Source organism: Aedes albopictus, chromosome 3 (genome assembly GCF_035046485.1).
Source record: "Aedes albopictus strain Foshan chromosome 3, AalbF5, whole genome shotgun sequence".
NCBI classification, from domain to species: domain Eukaryota; kingdom Metazoa; phylum Arthropoda; class Insecta; order Diptera; family Culicidae; genus Aedes; species Aedes albopictus.
In genome coordinates, this window is record NC_085138.1 from 285,204,306 (window position 1) to 285,224,179 (window position 19,874).

Genomic DNA, 19,874 nt, shown 5'->3' on the forward strand with positions numbered 1-19,874 from the left:
GTAATTTTACATGATCTCTCATGTAAACATGCACTAACTCTAGCATTCCCTTTATGTGTATGATTTTTCGCTGAATTTTACATGAATATTTTTTTCTGTGCAGGTGGTAGGAAGGTATGGAAATTTTTTAGATAATCGCAAAGCTGAAAAACTGATGAAAAATAACTCTTAGAACATGCAACGGTGAAATCAATTGTGAGAATTTCCATCTAAATCTGCAGGACTTAATTTCAATACCTGAAGGAACTATTGGAGAAACCCCTGGAAGAACTTCCAGGAATTTCCATGTAAATGCCCGAGAAAATCGCTGAATATATGGAGTAATACCTGACGGAACCTCTGGAGGATTTCTGCAGGAATACTTTTAGAAAATTCTTTAAGAACTTTGTTAAAGTTTTTCTTCTATTATTTCTTGTAGGAATTCAAGGCAATCAAGGCATCCCCGAGAAGTTTCTTCAGTTATTCCTACAAAGATTCTTTCAAGAATTTCCTTGGGATTTCTTCGGATATCCTTCCAAAGATTCAGTCAGAAGTACCTAGGATTTATACCGGGATTCTACCGAAGACTTCTTCAAAAACTCCTTCAGGGTTTCTTGCAGAAATTCTTAGATTCCTTCTGAAAATACTTTGAGAAGATATTTTTATCCTCACAGATTCCTTCTGAAAATACCTTGAGAAGTTATTTTTATCCTCACAGATTTCTCCAAAATTTAAGAGATTTTATCAGGAATCCCTTCCAAAAGTTCTTCCATAGAGTTTTTAAAAAAAATATTTACAAATCCAACAGAAAAACCTCGCAGGATCTTCCCAGAGTTTCTCCAAAAGTTCTTTGAAAAATTCCTTCTGTGATTCCCGCAAAGATTTTCAAGAAATTGCTCTTGCAGGTTAATTAAAAATATCTCCTGGGATACCTGCAGAGTTTGCTCAGATACTCCTCCCGGGATTTTCAAGAGTTTCTCCAGAAATTGCATTGGAGAAACCACTGCGAAAACTTCCAGAAGGATCTCTTAAAAATTTCTTCAGGAATTTCCAAATTTATGCTCGAGAAAATAGAATGAATAGAGCAATAGCTAAAGAAACCTTTGGCGGATTTCTCTAGGAATATTTTCAAAAAATGCTCCAAGAACTTTATTAAAGTATTTCCCATAAGTCCCGAAATATATTTTTCTTGAAATTCCACCAAGGGATTCCCGAAAAGCAACTCCAAGTATTCTCTAGGACACCTCCAAGAATTCCTTCAAGAATTTCCTTGGCGATTCTTTGGATATCCTTCCAGAGATTCAGTCAGAAGTTCCGTTTTGGTTCAGAAATACCTGCCTGGATTTCTCCTGGTGAAAATATTGTATGTCCAGAGATTTTTTCAAAATTTTAGTGAATTTGTCTGGAATTGCAGCAACGGATTTCTTGGACTGATCTTCCATGGAGTTTTTAAAAAATCTTCAAATAAATATTTACAAATCCTACACAAATTGTTTTGCAAGTTTTTCCCAGGGTTTCTCCAGAAAAATTCCTTCAGTGATTCCTGCAGAAGTTCCTGCAAGGATTATTTTTAGAAAATGCTCTTGCAGTTCCATCAAAAACAACTCCAGGTATTATTTTAGTTCCAGTTTTAGTTTAGTAAGTATATTCCCCCTGGGACTTTTCAGGAATTCTTCCAGGAACTGCACGAATATTACTGACAATTTTTCTAGGAAGGAATTTCTGAGAAATCCGTTAAAAACTCCTAAAAAAATCCAAGAAAAAAAAACTTGGAATTTTTTTTTTGAAGAATTCCTGAACAAAAATACCCAAAGAATCTATTGGAGAAATCCCTGGAAGAACTCCAGAAGAATCTCTAAAGAATTTCTTCAGGAATTTCCAAATAAATGCCCGAAAAAATTCCTGAGTAAATGGAGTAATACCTGAAGGAATTTCTGGAGGATTTCTCCAGGAATACTTTCAGAAAATACTCCAAGAATTTTATTAAAGTATTTCTCCTGAAATTTCTTATATATCCCACGCTATTTTTTTTCTAGGAACTCCATCTAGGGATTCCTGAGAGGTTTCTCCAGGTATTTCTCCAGAAATCCTTAAAGGATTCTTTCAAAAATTTCCTTGGGATTTTTTCGGATATCCTTCCAGAGATTCAGTCAGAAGTACTTGAGATTTCTACAGAGATTCCTTCAAAGAATCCTTCAGGGTTTCTATAGGCAATTTCTGCTTGGTTTCCTCCTGAAATAAGTTTGAGAAGATTTGATCAAATAAATCTGCAGGACTTTATTTCAAGGAGTCCTATTGATGTAGCTAGAAAAGAACCGCACTGTGGAGATTTAAGAGCAAGTGATTTTTGTGAATTTTCGTGTGTTGTACAAAGTTGTTCGTTAGTATGAAATACAGTGGAACAAAGCCCGCATCTTAACTGAAGAAATATCAAAAACATTTGCAGGGAAATCCCAGGAAAATCACAGGACGAACCTTGAAAAAACTCATGAAGTTATACTAGTACTTCTCAAGAAATTATTGCTGGGATTCCTTGCAATAATATTTCTTCATATTTCACCAAAATTTTCTGCTGTGATTTCTTCAGGAACTCCTACAAGGAGGCCTTCAGAATTCTTTCTTTGAATTAATCCAGTGATTTGTGTTGGAAATCCACCTGGTATTTTTTTATGGGGATAGATGCAGAGATTTGGCTGGGATTTATTTTAAAATCTTTGCTATGATCCACCAGGAGGTCTCACTGGGATATCTCAGGCAATTCCGGCTAGCAATCCCCCAGAAATACATGAAGAACTACTTAGAGCAATTACTTGAGGACATCCAGCTGAAACTGATTGAGAAATCTCAGCAGGAATTCCTGAAGAAATCTTAGTGGAAATTATCCGAAGGAATTCTAGCAGGATTTTTTATGGTATTGCAAGGAATACTTGGAGCCGTCTCAGCAAGAATTTCTAAATCCCAACAGGCATTTGTGGAGGAATTCCAAGAGGATTTTTTTTTTTTCAAAGATGAATTCCTCTCAGAGTTCCTCCTGGCATTCTTTACTGATTTCTTCAAGAGTTCCTTCAGTAATTCCTCTTGAAAATCATTTGAGTAAGATCACTGGGATTCCAGCAGAAGTTCATTCTGTGATTTCTAAAGGGATTTTTAAAATGATTTCTTCCCAAATTCCTCTTTAAAAATTTCTAAAGGAATCATCGGCGCAAATTCAGTAGGATTTTTTCACGAAATTCTTGGAGTAATCCCAGCCAAACGTTCTAAAAAAATTCCATTAGACATTCCTGAAAGAACTCCAGGAGGATTTCTCAAAAGATTTCTCCAGCTGTTGCTCTTGGGATTCCTCTTTAGATGCCTGCTAGGGATCCTGTGGAAATTCCTTTTAGGATCCCTCCAGGGTTTTCTCTTGGAACTCCTCAAGAAAGTTCCCTTGCCGTTCCTCCAGGAATTCTGCTAAGATTTTTCCAGAGGTTCTCTCCATGGATTCATCCAGGGGGTCATCTTGAAAAATATCGAGTAATTACAGTTGGGATTACTTCAGGAACTCCTACAAGAATTTCTTCTGGAATTTTTGCTGAGATTTCTCAAGCAACTACTTCTCTCAAAAGTCCTCCAGGAATACCTGGAGCATTCCCTGCAAGTATTATATCGGAATCCCAGAAAACAATACTAAAGGATTCCTACCAGAAATGTCCAGAGAAATCCCAGTAGCAGTCCTGGAGCAATAACAGAGGATTCCCAGTGGAAATACTAAATTTTGGTAGAAATCAATGAATAAATTACAGCACGAATTGCTGGAGGAATCCAAGCAAGAGTTTCTACTTAGTTCAAAATTATTACATAAAGTTCACTGTAACAAAATGACCTTCATCGCTCTCAACACAATTCTCTATCAGATTGTAAAATTGTCTTAAGTATGGAGCTTGCTTGCAACTTTGCGTGCAAGACTAGACTAGACTAGACTAGACTAGACTAGACTAGACTAGACTAGACTAGACGAGACTAGACTAGACTAGACTAGACTAGACTAGACTAGACTAGACTAGACTAGACTAGACTAGACTAGACTAGACTAGACTAGACTAGACTAGACTAGACTAGACTAGACTAGACTAGACTAGACGAGACTAGACTAGACTAGACTAGACTAGACTAGACTAGACTAGACTAGACTAGACTAGACTAGACTAGACTAGACTAGACTAGACTAGACTAGACTAGACTAGACTAGACTAGACTAGACTAGACTAGACTAGACTAGACTAGACTAGACTAGACTAGACTAGACTAGACTAGACTAGACTAGACTAGACTAGACTAGACTAGACTAGACTAGACTAGACTAGACTAGACTAGACTAGACTAGACTAGACTAGACTAGACTAGACTAGACTAGACTAGACTAGACTAGACTAGACTAGACTAGACTAGACTAGACTAGACTAGACTAGACTAGACTAGACTAGACTAGACTAGACTAGACTAGACTAGACTAGACTAGACTAGACTAGACTAGACTAGACTAGACTAGACTAGACTAGACTAGACTAGACTAGACTAGACTAGACTAGACTAGACTAGACTAGACTAGACTAGACTAGACTAGACTAGACTAGACTAGACTAGACTAGACTAGACTAGACTAGACTAGACTAGACTAGACTAGACTAGACTAGACTAGACTAGACTAGACTAGACTAGACTAGACTAGACTAGACTAGACTAGACTAGACTAGACTAGACTAGACTAGACTAGACTAGACTAGACTAGACTAGACTAGACTAGACTAGACTAGACTAGACTAGACTAGACTAGACTAGACTAGACTAGACTAGACTAGACTAGACTAGACTAGACTAGACTAGACTAGACTAGACTAGACTAGACTAGACTAGACTAGACTAGACTAGACTAGACTAGACTAGACTAGACTAGACTAGACTAGACTAGACTAGACTAGACTAGACTAGACTAGACTAGACTAGACTAGACTAGACTAGACTAGACTAGACTAGACTAGACTAGACTAGACTAGACTAGACTAGACTAGACTAGACTAGACTAGACTAGACTAGACTAGACTAGACTAGACTAGACTAGACTAGACTAGACTAGACTAGACTAGACTAGACTAGACTAGACTAGACTAGACTAGACTAGACTAGACTAGACTAAGAAGCTTGGTGACCCTTATCGACTTATTTGTTTCTTTGTAAAGACTTATATGCGTCTGTATGTTAAGACAAATTTCCAAAAACAAAAATATGAAAACAGGATACGCCTTTGGTCACTAAAACATGAAAACGCGAACAAACTACACAGTTTTTGCACCCAAACACAGTTTGGCCCTTTCGTCGTATTTTTACTAAAAACTTCAACCTGATATCTTTCAAACAAACAAAAAAATAATATTTCTTTTTAAAGCATATCCTAAAAACTGAAAAATCATATATCTTTAATTTTGTTATATGTTATGCCGAATTTTCTGGTTTTTCTGATAATAATATAAATCCAGTGCATTCTTTTGGTTCCAAAACCATAAAAAAACGAAAAAATCTAGTAAATTTGAATATGAGAGATACAATCCTTTATTCAGTTCCTAAACTTCTAATTTTGATGATTCTAATAAACCTTTAGGTGATTTGAGGTTCATTGAAAGGCCGCTTTCTGTTTAAAAAAGAGTTGATTAAATTGTATAAATTAATCTTTTGAAAAATTGGGAATTGAGCTTGGATCTGCTGATCTGTTGATTTATAGTCACTCACCTTAGCAACAACACACAGTTTCATGCGAATCATCGAAAACGGAAGCATTACCTGTTGTGTTTGAATAATCAAGAGCATAAGTTGATCTAAGCCTGTATTGAGGCTGAAGAAGCGATGTGGACTTTACGAAAACTTGTTTGGGTCAGCTGGCAAACAATATTTGATTAAAGGTTGAACAAGAGATGCAAACAATATTTGATTAAAGGTTGAACAAGAGATGTTCAGCCAATGACACCATTAATCAGCCAATGTTCAGCTATTACTCTCACTGTTCAGTATTCATTGATATTTGGGTATCCACGTATTTTTCATTAAAGTTATAATTCAAAAAAAAAACACTACTCGACAAAATTTTACAAAATTTGTGTTATGGGATGAGAATAAAAAATAACAGCGGTTTGGGACCCTAGAAGTGTCATAGTGAAAGAATTTTTGAAAAATATTGGACCAGGCCTTCACAGTTCAAAACCGAAGCTTGTATGGAGTACTTGAGGTGTTCAATTGATATGCGCATTAGAACGTGCCATGCATATTTTTAGGCGTTTTCGGTAATTGGGTTAGTTTCGTTATTGCCTAACGCCTAAATATATGCACAGCGCGTTCTAATGCACATATCAATTGAACACCCCAAGTTCTCCATACAAACTTCGGTTTTGAACTGTGAAGGTCCGGTCCAATATTTTTCAAAAATTCTTTCACTATGACACTTCTCGGATCCCAAACCCCTGTTATTTTTTTTTTCTTATCCCATAACAAAATTTAGTGTTGAACGGTGAAATCAACCAACTGGTTCAAAAGTCATGGTTTACCTTTTCTTAATCCTTAAAAGATGTGGACAACTTTTTTGCATAGTTATACTTATAGCTTTTGACCCAGTGGGTGGATTTTCAGAACCAAAAAGTTTTTATCAAGGGGATTAGTTGTGCTATCATATGCATATATGGAGATTATGTTATGCTAGAACATTTTGGAGATATAGCTGTAAATGTAGTGTACACCACTTGTTATACGCTCGATTTCGGGTAATATTTCTATGCAAATGTGATATATGTAGCATAGATCTCCAGGTTATCCAAAATGTCCAGAAGTTTTGAACTCCGTCTACTGAATACAAATAGTAATGTTTACTTTTTAAATCATTTGAACTTGAAGAATTACAATCCAATAAAAATTTTAAAACATGAAATGATGATAATCATGACCTGGTGATATTCTGGGCAACTTAAAAAAGCTCTGAAGTTATGATTGTAAAGCCTTTACCTGTAATAGTATATCAAAATAATGTATGCATGTCAGAACTGATTTCATTAGATCCATACATGTAAATCAGAGTATGAAGGACTAACTGCACATCAATGGCGATACCTTAAGCCATCCAAATCATTCTGGAGTTAAGGCCTTTACATCTACACCGGTAATAACGCATCGGTTGCATTTCAAACTTAGTATAGTGCGTATTGGTAGTCATAGAAGATCAGTTGAATCATATGATACTTGTATACACATCATAGAGGCATCCTGGATCATCCGAACTATTCTGAAGTTGAGAAATATGTTTTAAATCACCAGGTCATGATTACCATCATTTCATGTTTTAAAATGTATATTTGAATGTAATTCTTCAAGTTCAAGTGATTTAAAAAGTAAACAAAACTATTTGTATTCAGTAGACAGAGTTCAAAACTTCTGGACGTTTTGGATAACCTGGACATCTATGTATGTAACATCTGTATAAGGACATAACTCATTTCTATCTAGCAGCTACAACCCAAACAAGGAGTTTAGGGAAATTTTCACCAATATATATTACATTTGCATAAAAATATTACCCGAAATCGAGCGAATAACAAATGGTGTACACTACATTTACAGCTATATCTCCAAAATGTTCTAGCCTAACATAATCTCCATATATGCATATAATAGCACAACTAATGCCCTTGATAAAAACATTTTGGTTATGAAAATCCACCCACTGGGTCAAAAGCTATAAGTATAACTATGCAAAAAAGTTGTCCACATCTTTTAAGGGTTAAAATTGATCATCCTTATTACGAAATAAAAAAAACACGGGTTTAAGGTGAAACATCAAGAAACCCCATTGCAAATTTTCAGAATAACAAAACGTCGAATAAGTTGAAAGTGTCTTATGCGTGGATTTAGAGTGAGACAGAATTGAAACTAAGTAGATAGGTCAAATATGAATCGAAATTGAGTTGATGGTGAGATGAGTGCGGACCGAGAGTTAACCAAGAAGAAACAGTAAACTGAGAGCGTGTATGAGTTGAGGGAGTTGAGATTGAGCTGAATGTGAGTTGACAATAACTCGACAGTAAGTAAAAAGTGATATAGTCGAAATTGAGTCGAATAGAGAATCAAAAGCGGACAAAGTTCCTTAGGCAGTCGGTACCTAATAAATGGGATCAATCGACCAGTAGAAAAAGCATGGCAAAAGTAAGTTCGAAATTCCCCAGAAAGTGTCGAAAGTTTTTGAAAAATCCAATGTTTTTTGTCTCATCCATGATCTTTTCTTATTTCACAAGAGTCGTCACGAGTGTGTTAGGCACAAGCTGATGGCACTCTGAATTTCTTCGGTTGAGAACCTCCGCCGGCAAAGCATGGGAGCCGGAGCAAAGAGATTGAGTAGCCGTGCCGAAACTGCGCGCACAGATTATGCAATCTGATAAAAAGGGTTGCCTTGTTGTTGTTGCAGTTTCACGAACAACCACAACCACCACCACCACCACGTAGAAACGCACTTGGTTTGCGGGCCACGCCACGCCAAGCCACGCTCATAAGTGAGTTATGTGGTTTTTGTTCTGAGTTTTGCTGCAATTTGCTTCGATTTAATTCGGGCGGTGAACGAAGGCTGGGAGGGTTTGATGGAGGGTCGGTGTACGTGCAAGTATAGATTTTCCAATAATGATATGCAAGGGGGTAGACTAATGCCCACCGCAAAGCCCTCGCGCTTTAGCAATTGCTCGCTACTTAGACTGAGACTACTTAGTGTAGTGATCGAGTTTTTTTTTTTCGCAGTTCTTACTGCATATCTATATCGCTCATAAGTAGGCAATCTCTCACCGGCAACGACGACCGGGGAGGAAATTCTCACGGCACGCCGATTGTAATTACGCTGCACAGATACTGATTGACGGCTATGCACTCTAGTGCACAGTAAACTGAATGGAGCGATATCGACTCTCAAAGCCACTATACTGTTTAAGAAAGTAGGATTCCTAAGTTACCAATAGAATACACCAAGTGTATCACATAAAAGAGAGCATTCTCTACATTGATCATTGAACTATTTTTGTAATAATTTACAGAACTTTGATTTATGGAGGAAAATATCTAAAAGCGATGATCAAAATTTTTCATCGTTTTTAACAGTTTTCTCGTGGAACGAATTGTTTGGTTTGAAGAGAAAAAAAAAATCAACAGAACCCTTCATATTCTAATACATATATGAAATCTTAGATTGCTGTAAAAACTTTAAGCCCCGATCAGCAAACTGCTAAACATTGAGTGCACACACTTTCGTTTGATCGCCGTCGTTCTCCAACCGTCTCGATCTCTGATGGATAAGATATTTTAATTAGAAGCTCGCGGACAGTAGGCACTTGAGTGCACGGTGTGATCATAGTTATTAGTTGCTACTAAACACGGTTCTAAGGCTGTGCCGGACAGCAGCAGTAGCCGTAGCCGCAGCCGGCGTCGTGTACTAACTTCTAAAGATGTTTGTTGAGGAATGTTTGTTCTATTACTACGGCAGCAGCCAGCGCTTCGATCATAGGCTAAAGCAAAGGGAGATTTACGAATACTTACGTCTGGCATAGCAACGCTGTAGGTGCAAAATAACGTCCATGACGCCGCTATATACAGGCCAAGTCGCGTCATCTTGGCGGGGTGGGTCTGAAAAGGGAGATAGAGATTGGAGAGTCGAGATTAGAATGGGTTCAAAGTACAAGATGCGGGAAATTAGAATTATGATTTGGCTTATCACTAAATTCCTTTTTCGCACGATTTTTTCCTGAAGCTACCCGACTTTTTACGAGGTTTTAACTAATTTGCAAATGGGCAAATCGTGAAAAAAAATTTCGATCACCTCACGTTCGTCCGTCAAGAGGCCTCCGTCCTTATCCCTGCATATTTCGGCTCGCGGCACGAAGCCGTTGCGGGATGCGTTGAGCTTCTGATAGAACTTCCGTGTTTCTTGGGAAGGGCACAGCAGTTCCATTTCATCGCACTCCGCTTCTTCCAGGCGGTGATTTTTCGGCGGGTCTGCTGTTTCCGCTTCTGTTTGTAACGTTCCACGTTCTGTCGGGTCCCTGGCTGCAGCATTACCGCCCGCGCTGCGTTCTTCTCTTCCAAAAACCTTTCTGCACTCTTCGTCGAACCATTCGTTCCGACGATTCCGTTCCACGTACCCGATGGTGCTCTCGACTGCGTCGCTGATGGCTGCTTTCACTGTTCTCCAGAAGTCCTCAAGAGAGGCTTCATCGAGCTCGCCCTCGTCTGGCAACGCGGAATCGAGATTCTGCGCGTATGCTGAGGCGACATCCGGTTATTTCAGTCGCTCTAGGTTGTACCGTGGCGGTCGCCGGCACCGTACATTGTTGATGACAGAGAGCTTTGGGCGCAGTTTGACCATCACCAGATAGTGGTCGGAGTCGATGTTGGCGCCACGATAGGTCCTGACGTCGATAATATCGGAGAAGTGCCGTCCGTCAATCAGAACGTGGTCGACTTGAGATTCCGTCTTCTGTGGTGATCTCCAGGTGTAACGATAAGGGAGGCTGTGTTGGAAATAAAAAGTGCTACATATGGCCATATTTTTGGAGGCGGCGAAATCAATGAGTCGTAGGACGCTTTCGTTCGTCTGTTGGTGGGCGCTGAACTTACCAATCGTCGGTCTGAATTCCTCCTCCTGGCCTACCTGAGTGTTTAAATCTCCTATGATGATCTTGACGTCGTGGCTTAGGCAGCGGCCGTACTCTCGTTCGAGCTGCAATGCGCCTGACAGCCTGGCAGCGCGTAGACAGCCTTTCATACTATCATTATTCATTCTTACACTTTATTCTGGAAGAACGTCTCTGCTAGAACTCAGGCTGCTTCATAGTTTGAGTATACCGACTTAGATATGTGTTCATAGCTACAAACAACAACTACCTTTACCTCGATCCATGCCTGCAGGTATGTGACGCGACACCGCCAGCGAGGTCTGGAAAGAAGGTTTGTTGAACTATTTCGAAACACATCCACTTTAAAGGCAATAGCGCGGCGAGCGTATAGACAATCCAATCTACAGTTTACTCCAGTATTTCACCTAGCGCTAAGAATGACAGGCAGCGAGCGACCGCACCGCGCTGCTGTTGATCACAATGTCTAGGATAGTCCCCGCCAAAAGGGTGCAGCATCTGACTAACGGAACTATCACTCCTCCTGGCCAGTAAGTGTTCCAAAGCTGGTACACACCTGACTCACTGTGGTGATCGGTCAGTCACGCACACCACAGAAAAATCTAATATGTATGTACCTGTAAACCTACAAAGTTGATTCAGTAAATGGAGCCGCACAGGTGTTTGCACCCATAAATCACTCGAAAGGAGGAAGGCGAAAGTTTGCGCCGCCTTCATAATACGAGAAGGAGGAGTGCTTGACGACGATCTCCTGGTAAGCCGGCTTAGGGTTGCTACTCCGCGTTTGGATCGAATTTCTTGAAAATATGTCGCGATTTCATGGATATGGGACGAGAAAGGGTACCTGCCCTAAATTGAATCACGCGCTTCGATCATAAGTGGTTATCAGATTGGGGCAATCTATATCACGACTTCGCATTCGAAATCGATAATTGAATTGTTATTGTAGGGTTTCTTGGGGAACAATGTGCACTCGATTTCTGGTCGGTGATTGAAATTCGCTCTCCATATCACCGGAGTAGTTTCATTTTGCCATAAGAGCTAGAGATGGCCCAATGACTTCCTGAATCGGTAAATTTCACGTCTTACTGACACTCAAAACTAACTCGACAGCAGCGTAATGAGAATCATCTTTGGACACCGAAAAAAAATTGCTCCACTACATTTTGCATAATTTAGAGTGCGCAAGCACACATGTCTGGTATCACCCACAAAAACGCGCCAACAAACACGATGAGGCTTCCTCCGCCACTCAGGTCGGCCCGGCCGGGTGGTACACCAATCAACGGCAACGGCCGAATTATGGTAATCGAACGAGCGTTTTAATGCCTTAATGGTCATATTTCATCTCGTTCACCTCCGCCCTCCCCCGTGTATGGATGGTCCAGTAGGCAGTAGTAAATAGTGAGTCAGCCAATGCCCCGTGTCTCTCAACTCTGAACATCGATAAGTGATGCTGTCTTCTTCTGCAAAAAACTCGGGTCAACCCAACATTGACCGGCCACCAAAGCACCTGATATGATGGTGGTTTGTGCGCTCTCGATGGACATCTGTTCGCCTTCGGAGTTGTTGTCAGTGCACAATGGGATTGCAGGAGGTCAAAAGTTGAAATTTGGGCTGCTTCTTGGCTTATGTAAAAGATTTTAACGCCCAAATGCCCATAATAAAAATATGACGGGAAAACATGCCACTCAGATTTTGCATGCATTGGTGTGTTTATTAAATCACCTAGGGGAAATCACGTATTTTTAGCTGTTTTGTCATCTTCGTCATGTTTCAGGAAATTTGGCCGACAAAAACCTTTCATGAAGAAAACAAGCCTTCCGATAAAACCGAAAGTCATTCTAGTTGATATTATTTTGCTTTCAGGGAATAACCGAAAATAATCAAACCTGAAGTTGAACCAATCCTGATCTATTCAACCTTAGTTTTGACAGAAGTTTCAGAATGGCTTATTATATACAAACTTACTAACCAAATTTCAGGTAGCCCCCAAAATTAGGCAAAATATGTATTTATGTAATATGTATTTTTAAAGAAATATAAATTCTACTTCCTTCTGAAACTATTTCTGAAATTTGGAAAGTTTATTTAATTTTTATGAAAATAATTAAGTTATCGACAATATTGAGTATCATTACTCCTTAATCGAGCACTGTAAATTCAGGAATTCAAGCATTCAGGAGGGGTCTCCAATTAGCCTAGTGGTTAAGGCTATGGATCGTCAATGCGGAGCCGGTGGGTTCGATTCCCGTTCCGGTCGGGAACTTTTCTCCACTTCCCTGGGCATAGTGTATCATTGTCCTTGCCACAAATTCATGCAATGGCAGGCAAAGAAAGCCCTTCAATTAATAACTGTGGAAATGCATAAAGAACACTAAATTGAAGTGAGGCAGGCCTAGTTCCAGTGGGAACGTTGAGCCACAAAGAAGAAGAAGAATTTCAAGAATTCGATCAAATTCATCAGATCAAATTTTTCATATTTTTGTTCAACTTTAAATATATAAGGTACACCGGGGCAAGATGAAACGTGAAGTTATGAAATAGATTTGAATACAATTTGGAAATTTATCCTTCGCTAAAAAATTGTTTGAATCAAAAACTATGAGTCATGGCAATAAAATTGTTTATAATCATTAGAAAACATCATTATAACCCGCTGTTTCATCTTGCCCCACCCGTTTCAACTTGCCCCGGTGTACCTTACATTTTACGTCAGTGGTGCTCAGCGTTTTTCGCATGTTTGCTCAACATGAGATTAGAAATAAATAAAAACTTAACAGAAATGTTAAACACTTATGCTCAATCCAAAGCTCGCTGTTGTAGCTAACTAGTTATGAAGAAAAACTCCAGTCATATTTACATTTTTAAGAAATTTGCTCGATAGAGTAAAAAATGTCAAAAAAGTCCGTACTGCTACAAGCTATAGTGGCAATACAGCGTTTACTGAGACAGTTACTAAGTTTCAAATATTCTTCATTACACCAACGAACCTAACCTCAAAATGACTGATAACTCTCAGGTCATTTTGACAGATGTAATATGAGCATGAAAAGGACGGCAACAAGATCGATAAAGTATAATATACAGGGTGTTTTAGTGCAAACTTTTTAGAGGATGATATGGTCAAATCTCAACCGTTACGTAGTTATTGAACATTCCATGTTTTTGATTATTATTGCCTTAACTGGCTATAACTTTAAAATGGTCAAACTTAGGGGTTGTCCATAAGCTACGTAGACCCTGAGGGGGGACGGGGGGGTCTAGCCAAAGTCTACGGTCCTTACAAATTTCGAAAAGTTTGTATGGACGAAAGTCTACGGGGGGGGGGGGGGGGGGGGAATTGACAAAATTGAGTCTACGTAGTTTATGGACAGCGCCTTATCGCAGTTATTTTTACCCTTATTCGAAAGATTATTAAATTTTCTATCAAATGACATCTTTTAATCGAATGGTTTAGTTAAATAACTAAGTTTTCTAAAGCAAATAGCTCAAAAGTAGTTTGTTTTAATATGTTTTTGTCAATTATCTTTGAAAAAATCGTAATAATTTAAAATTCTTTCTTAGGCAAAGTTGTGGCCCTTGTTTCACTCTACAATTCGTTTTTTGACACCAAACTTCTAGTTCTTATCGTGTTCTTGCAATTTTGATTTAAATGTGCGGCACATTTTGCAAAAAAGTTCTTACCTTGACAGTTGCAAATTTGTGATCTGAATTGCGATGCTTTTTTACATTTAGGCCGTTACAAATATTTATTTCACTTTTTGTCCCACCGCTCTTTGGCTGGTCGCGGAGGGGGGGATAAAAATAAAATTAATTTGAAAAATATTAAAAATTCATCGGATTTGTTAAAGAATTTTCTACAAAGCCCGACATTTTGAAAAATATATTTTATCTTCCCACTGAAAATGCAAAATCCAACCAAAAATTTTTGAAGGGGGGGGGGAGAGAAAAAGTCAAAATTAAATTTGTATCAGCCTTATTACTATTTGAAAAAAAAAAACTCTTAGCGATCTAAAGAAAATTAAGACTGAACATTTTGGGGTCAAGTGAGTTTCCAAGAAGTTTCCAGAAAATCCTTAAAAAAGGGATTCCAAAGGGCATCAGGGGCGTTTCAGGTGGTTGTTCCAAGGGATTTGAGGAGCCTATCAAGTGCCTTTCGTTTTTAATGAAATTACGGGGGTTTCAGGGACGTTTCAAAGGGCTTTGAGGGCGATTCAGGGGAGACTTAGCCTTTAAAAGGCGTTACAGGGGATCTCAAGGGCGATTCAGAGTAGTTTCAGAGAGTTTCTAGTTTTAAATTACTCTTCCAGGAATTGGCATAATTCAAATTAGGAATTTCAGGTCGTTTCGGAAACGCCCTTAAATCCAAAGTATTCCAGAGGCATTGAAAATGGAGAGTTTTTGTGAAGGGGTTTCTGAAAACCATCCAAAAATTCCTGAAAAGTCCTCAAAAGCCTGCTTATCTTACGGACTCCTTGTAACGCACCTGAAACCCTCCGAAATTACCGTAAACGCCTCCATAACGCTACTGAAACCCGTCTAAAATCCTCTGAAATCCCTACAATGCCTTCGAAAACCCCAAAACAACATTCTAATTAGGAACAACGGGAACCTGATCTACATTACATTACGGTCATTTTGTTTTGCTTTAAACATAATGAAAGTCCTGAAGCGCTCCTGAAACCCTCTGAAACTCCACTGAGACCACCAGATACCCCCGTGAAACCCCCTTGGGTACCCTGAATCGCCCCTAACACCTCTTCAAACGCTCCAGAGACTCCCTGAATCATCCCTGAGACCTCCTGAAACGCTTCTGAGGCCCTGAATTAACCCAGAGACCCTCTGGAAGCTCCCTAAACTACTCCTACTCCTGAAACCATAAGCACATGATATCTCCTGAGACGCCCCTGAGACCCTCTTGAGGTCACTTGGAACCTCCTGGACCCCTAGAAGCGCACATGAAGCCCCCTGGAACACCTTTGAGACCCCTTGAAATGCCACAGAGATCTTCTGAAATCTGCTGGGGCTTCTTAAGAGGACCTTGAAACTCTCCTGAACGCTTCTGAAACCTCCTGGGATCCCCACAAACACTCCTGAAATCTCCTGGTACCTCGCTGAAACCCCTTGGGACCCCACGAAACATCTTTGCAACCTCCGCAAACCATTTCATAGAGCAGTATTCTAACTAAACAATAAAGCAGTATGAAATTTGAATCTATAGATGGGTAATTCTCGCTGAGACCGGCCCACTATTTACACCTTGTCTTCAAAAATGTTAAAGGTGGCCATTTTCTGAAAGTCTTCGCTAAACAAGTAAGAAAAACGCATTTGGTTACTCAAATTGATGGACCCCCCGTTAGTTAGAGCCACAACATTTTTTGCAGACCTCTCGATTTTGATCAAATGGTGGCTCATTTAAACCGTTATATCTCGAAAGTTTTGCCAAAACCCACCTCAAAACGAATTGTTGTTGAAAACAGAAAAGATAGAGCTACTATTTACATTAATAAAAAGTTGGGTCGGCCATATTGATTTTGGCCGCCATCTTTAATTTTTATACCAAAACATTTTTTTTTCACCATGATGGCAACCACCGATTTTCAAAATTGTTGCTTCAATTGAAAGCTGAGACACTTATACATACCTAACAAATCAAAAAATTGGAGATGTCTTTTTCTAACTTCAAAAGTAATGCTAATGCTTCACGTTTCAGGCGGGTGAACAGTTCTGCCACCGTTACAAATGTTTTAGCAATAATATCCATGACATCCGCAAAACAGGCAAATTCGTCGGATTTCTTGAAGATCATTGAGCCCGGCTCGTCGCATAACAACTTCAAGGGCGATGTTGAATAGTAGCCAGGAAAGTCCATCACCTTGTCGTAGTCCCTGTCGAGATTCGAATGAACTGGATAGTTCACCCGAAATCCTTACGCTTTTCTGCACACCGTCCATCGTTGCTCTTATCAGTCTGGTAAGCTTCCCGGGAAAGCTGTTCTCGTCCATGATTTTCCATAGCTCTGTGCGGTCGATACTGTCGTATGCCGCTTTGATGTCGATGAACAGGTGGTGCGTTGGGACCTGGTATTCATGGCATTTCTGGAGTATTTGCCGTACGGTGAAGATCTGGTCCGTTGCAGATCGGCTGTCGATAAAACCAGCTTGGTAACTTCCCACGAACTCATTTACTTTAGGTGAAAGACGACGGAAGATGATCTGGGATAGCACTTTGTAGGCGGCATTCAAAATGGTGATCGCTCGAAAGTTCTCACACATTAACTTGTCGCCTTTCTTGTGAATGGAACAGATTATCCCTTCCTTCCACTCCTCCGGTAGCTGTTCGGTTTCCCAGATCTTGACTACTAACTGGTGCAGACAGGTGGCCAACTTTTCCGGGCCCATCTTGATGAGTTCTGCTGCGATACCGTCCTTACCAGCCGCTTTGCTGTTTTTGAGCTGGTAGATGGCATCCTTAACTTCCCTCAGCGTGAGAGTTGGTTCGTTCTCGTCCTCTGCTGCACCAACATAGTCATTTCCTCCGCTGCCTTGGTCCTCCGTGCCTACATTCTCTTCGCCATTCAGGTGCTCGTCGAAGTGCTGCATCCACCTTTCGATCACCTCACGGTTGTCCGTCAGGAGGCTCCCGTCCTTATCCCTGCAGATTTCGGCTCGCGGCACGTAGCCTTTGCGGGATGCATTGAGCTTCTGGTAGAACTTACGTGTTTCTTGTGAGCGGCACAGCAGTTTCATTTCCTCGCACACCGCTTCTTCCAGGCGGCGCTTTTTCTCCCGGGTCTGCTGCTTTCGCTTCTGTCTGTATCGCTCCACATTCTGTCGGGTTCCATGCTGCAGCATTACCGCCCGCGCTGCATCCTTCTTCTCCAGAACCGCTCTGCACTCCTCGTCGAACCAATCGTTTCGTCGACTCCGTTCTACGTACCCGATAGTGCTCTCGGCTGCGTTGTTGATGGCTGCTTTGACTGTACTCCAGCAGTCCTCTAGAGGGGCCACATCGAGCACACCCTCGTCCGGCAACGCTGCCTCGAGATTCTGCGCGTATGCGGTGGCGACATCCGGTTACTTCAGTCGCTCTAGATCGTACCGGGGCGGCCGCCGGTACTGTACATTGTTAATAACGGAGAGTTTTGGGCGCAGTTTAACCATCACCAGGTAGTGATCAGAGTCGATATTAGCGCCACTATAGGTCCTGACGTCGATAATGTCGGAGAAGTCCATCAATCAGAACGTGGTCGATTTGCGATTCCATTTGTTGTGGTGATCTCCAGGTGTAACGATACGGGAGGCTGTGATGGAAGAAGGTGCTACGCATGGCCATGTTCTTGAAGGCGGCGAAATCGATGAGGCGTAGGCCATTTTCGTTCGTCAGCTGGTGGGCGCTGAACTTATCAATCGTCGGTCTGAATTCCTCCTCCTGGCCTACCTGAGCGTTCAAATCACCTATGATGATCTTGACGTCGTGGCTTGGGCAGCGATCGTACTCGTGTTCGAGCTGCGCGTAAAACGCGTTCTTGTCATCATCAGTACTTCCGGAGTGTGAGCTGTTCCCCTTTTATTATGCTGAAGTTGAAGAATCGGCCCTTGATCCTCAACCTGCACATTCTTTCGTCGATCGGCCACCGATCACGCGCCTCTTGCATGTCGCCCATCACTATAAAATCTGTTCCCAGCTCACGTGTGTTGCCGCAACTCTGGTAGATAGTATGATTACCTTTAAACGTTCGCACCATAGATCCTGTCCAACACACCTCCTGCAGCGCTACGATTCCGAACCAGCGATCCTTTAGTATATCGGCGAGTATGCGGATGCTCCCGATGAAGTTGAGAGATCTGCAGTTCCACGTACCGAGCTTCCAATCGCAAGTCCCTTTTCGTCGCTGTTGTCGTCGCCATTGGTATCGGTTCGCATTCTTCTCTTGTTGATTTTCCGGTGCTAATCTTTTTTACGGCTAGCTCGCAGGGCCTGATACCAATCCACTAACCCAGGGAGCTGGGCTTACCTTCCCGGAAGCTACGGGTTCTGCATTGACATTTCCTCCAACTACAGTGCTAAATAGCTAGGCTCGAGCGCCAGTCTTCGCCGGGGGTGGTGTTTTTAATGGGCGCCCAGGAGATAATATTTTGCCTATCTGAGCTCTTCATGGAATCCACGTTTTACCTTCCGAAGGAAGATCTCACTTTTTCGAGTTTGTCGGGAGTGGAATGTAATCCCAGATGCTTGGCGTAAATGGCGTCATACTATAGTTTCACTTCTTCTGGTCTTCCAAATTATACCACTATATTGATGTAGAGTTGTTTGACGGTCAAACTGCAAACTCTTCGAAAAGTTACTAGACTAGTCAGCTCGTTCTTTAGAGTTACACTGCTCAAATTTCATTAAAAAACTCCACCAAATATGTTTCAAGAGATTCAACCAGATGTCTTCGTGAAGTATGTGTCTAATATTTTTTGCTAAATTTTTGACTTCGTTAGATCCGGTAGGTAACAACTTTTATTTAAAACTCAAGTCTGACAGCGATGGAGCGATGGTTTGATACAAGGAAATTGGTGAGCTCTTTCCATGTTATAACTCAAGTTGCCAAAGGTTTGAAGTCAGCATTATTTGCCATCCTCTATAAGCATGGAAAGATGGATTTCAGTGATTGTTAGAAAAGCCTCTGTTTGCTGCAAGAGTAGCGTAGCTAAATTTGGATTGAATCCTGATAGTTTCTAATGATAATTGCTGATGCTCTTGAAAATTTCATATGTGGCTTCGTCATATCTTCACCCTTTCAAACATTTGTGTACCGAATGTTTCGCATAAGTGTCTGTTACAATAAATAAATGTAACTCCAGGTGGATTCCCTTGGAATTGACAAAAAAACGAACCCAAACACTGTTTTGACTTTGACCACTTTTATGCAAGCAATCTCTCGATGTGCCATGCAGTAGCAGATTGCACTTTGAGCCAGAAGGATGGTCAGCGACGCGACGACGTGGGAAATTGTTTGGAGAAAATTGATTCTTGTCTTTTTTTGCGCGCGGTCGGTGCGCCCACCTTTCGTCGAGGCCGCTGCAGCAGCCACCCGGTTGGACCCAATTAGAGTGCATAAAACGCTGTTGACAAGCCGTCTTAAATTATGAGTTTTTTTTTCAATTGTGGTCCGACATTTATGGCAAAAATCAATTTTTGATAATCATACGCGAAACAGTT

At 40.7% G+C, this 19,874-nt stretch overlaps 1 protein-coding gene across 4 annotated transcripts in view; it reads right to left on the reverse strand.

Annotated features, from left to right (window-relative positions):
* The window catches only part of LOC109405805 (A disintegrin and metalloproteinase with thrombospondin motifs like), a 527,110-nt gene that overhangs the window by 419,150 nt on the left and 88,086 nt on the right, over window positions 1-19,874 (reverse strand). For all 4 annotated transcript variants that reach the window (XM_062861143.1, XM_062861142.1, XM_062861144.1 and 1 more), the window contains one exon: window positions 9,568-9,654. In XM_062861143.1, coding sequence (XP_062717127.1) covers window positions 9,568-9,639 — 72 coding nt within the window. In that variant the 5' untranslated portion in view covers window positions 9,640-9,654. The remainder of the gene's footprint in view (window positions 1-9,567; window positions 9,655-19,874) is intronic.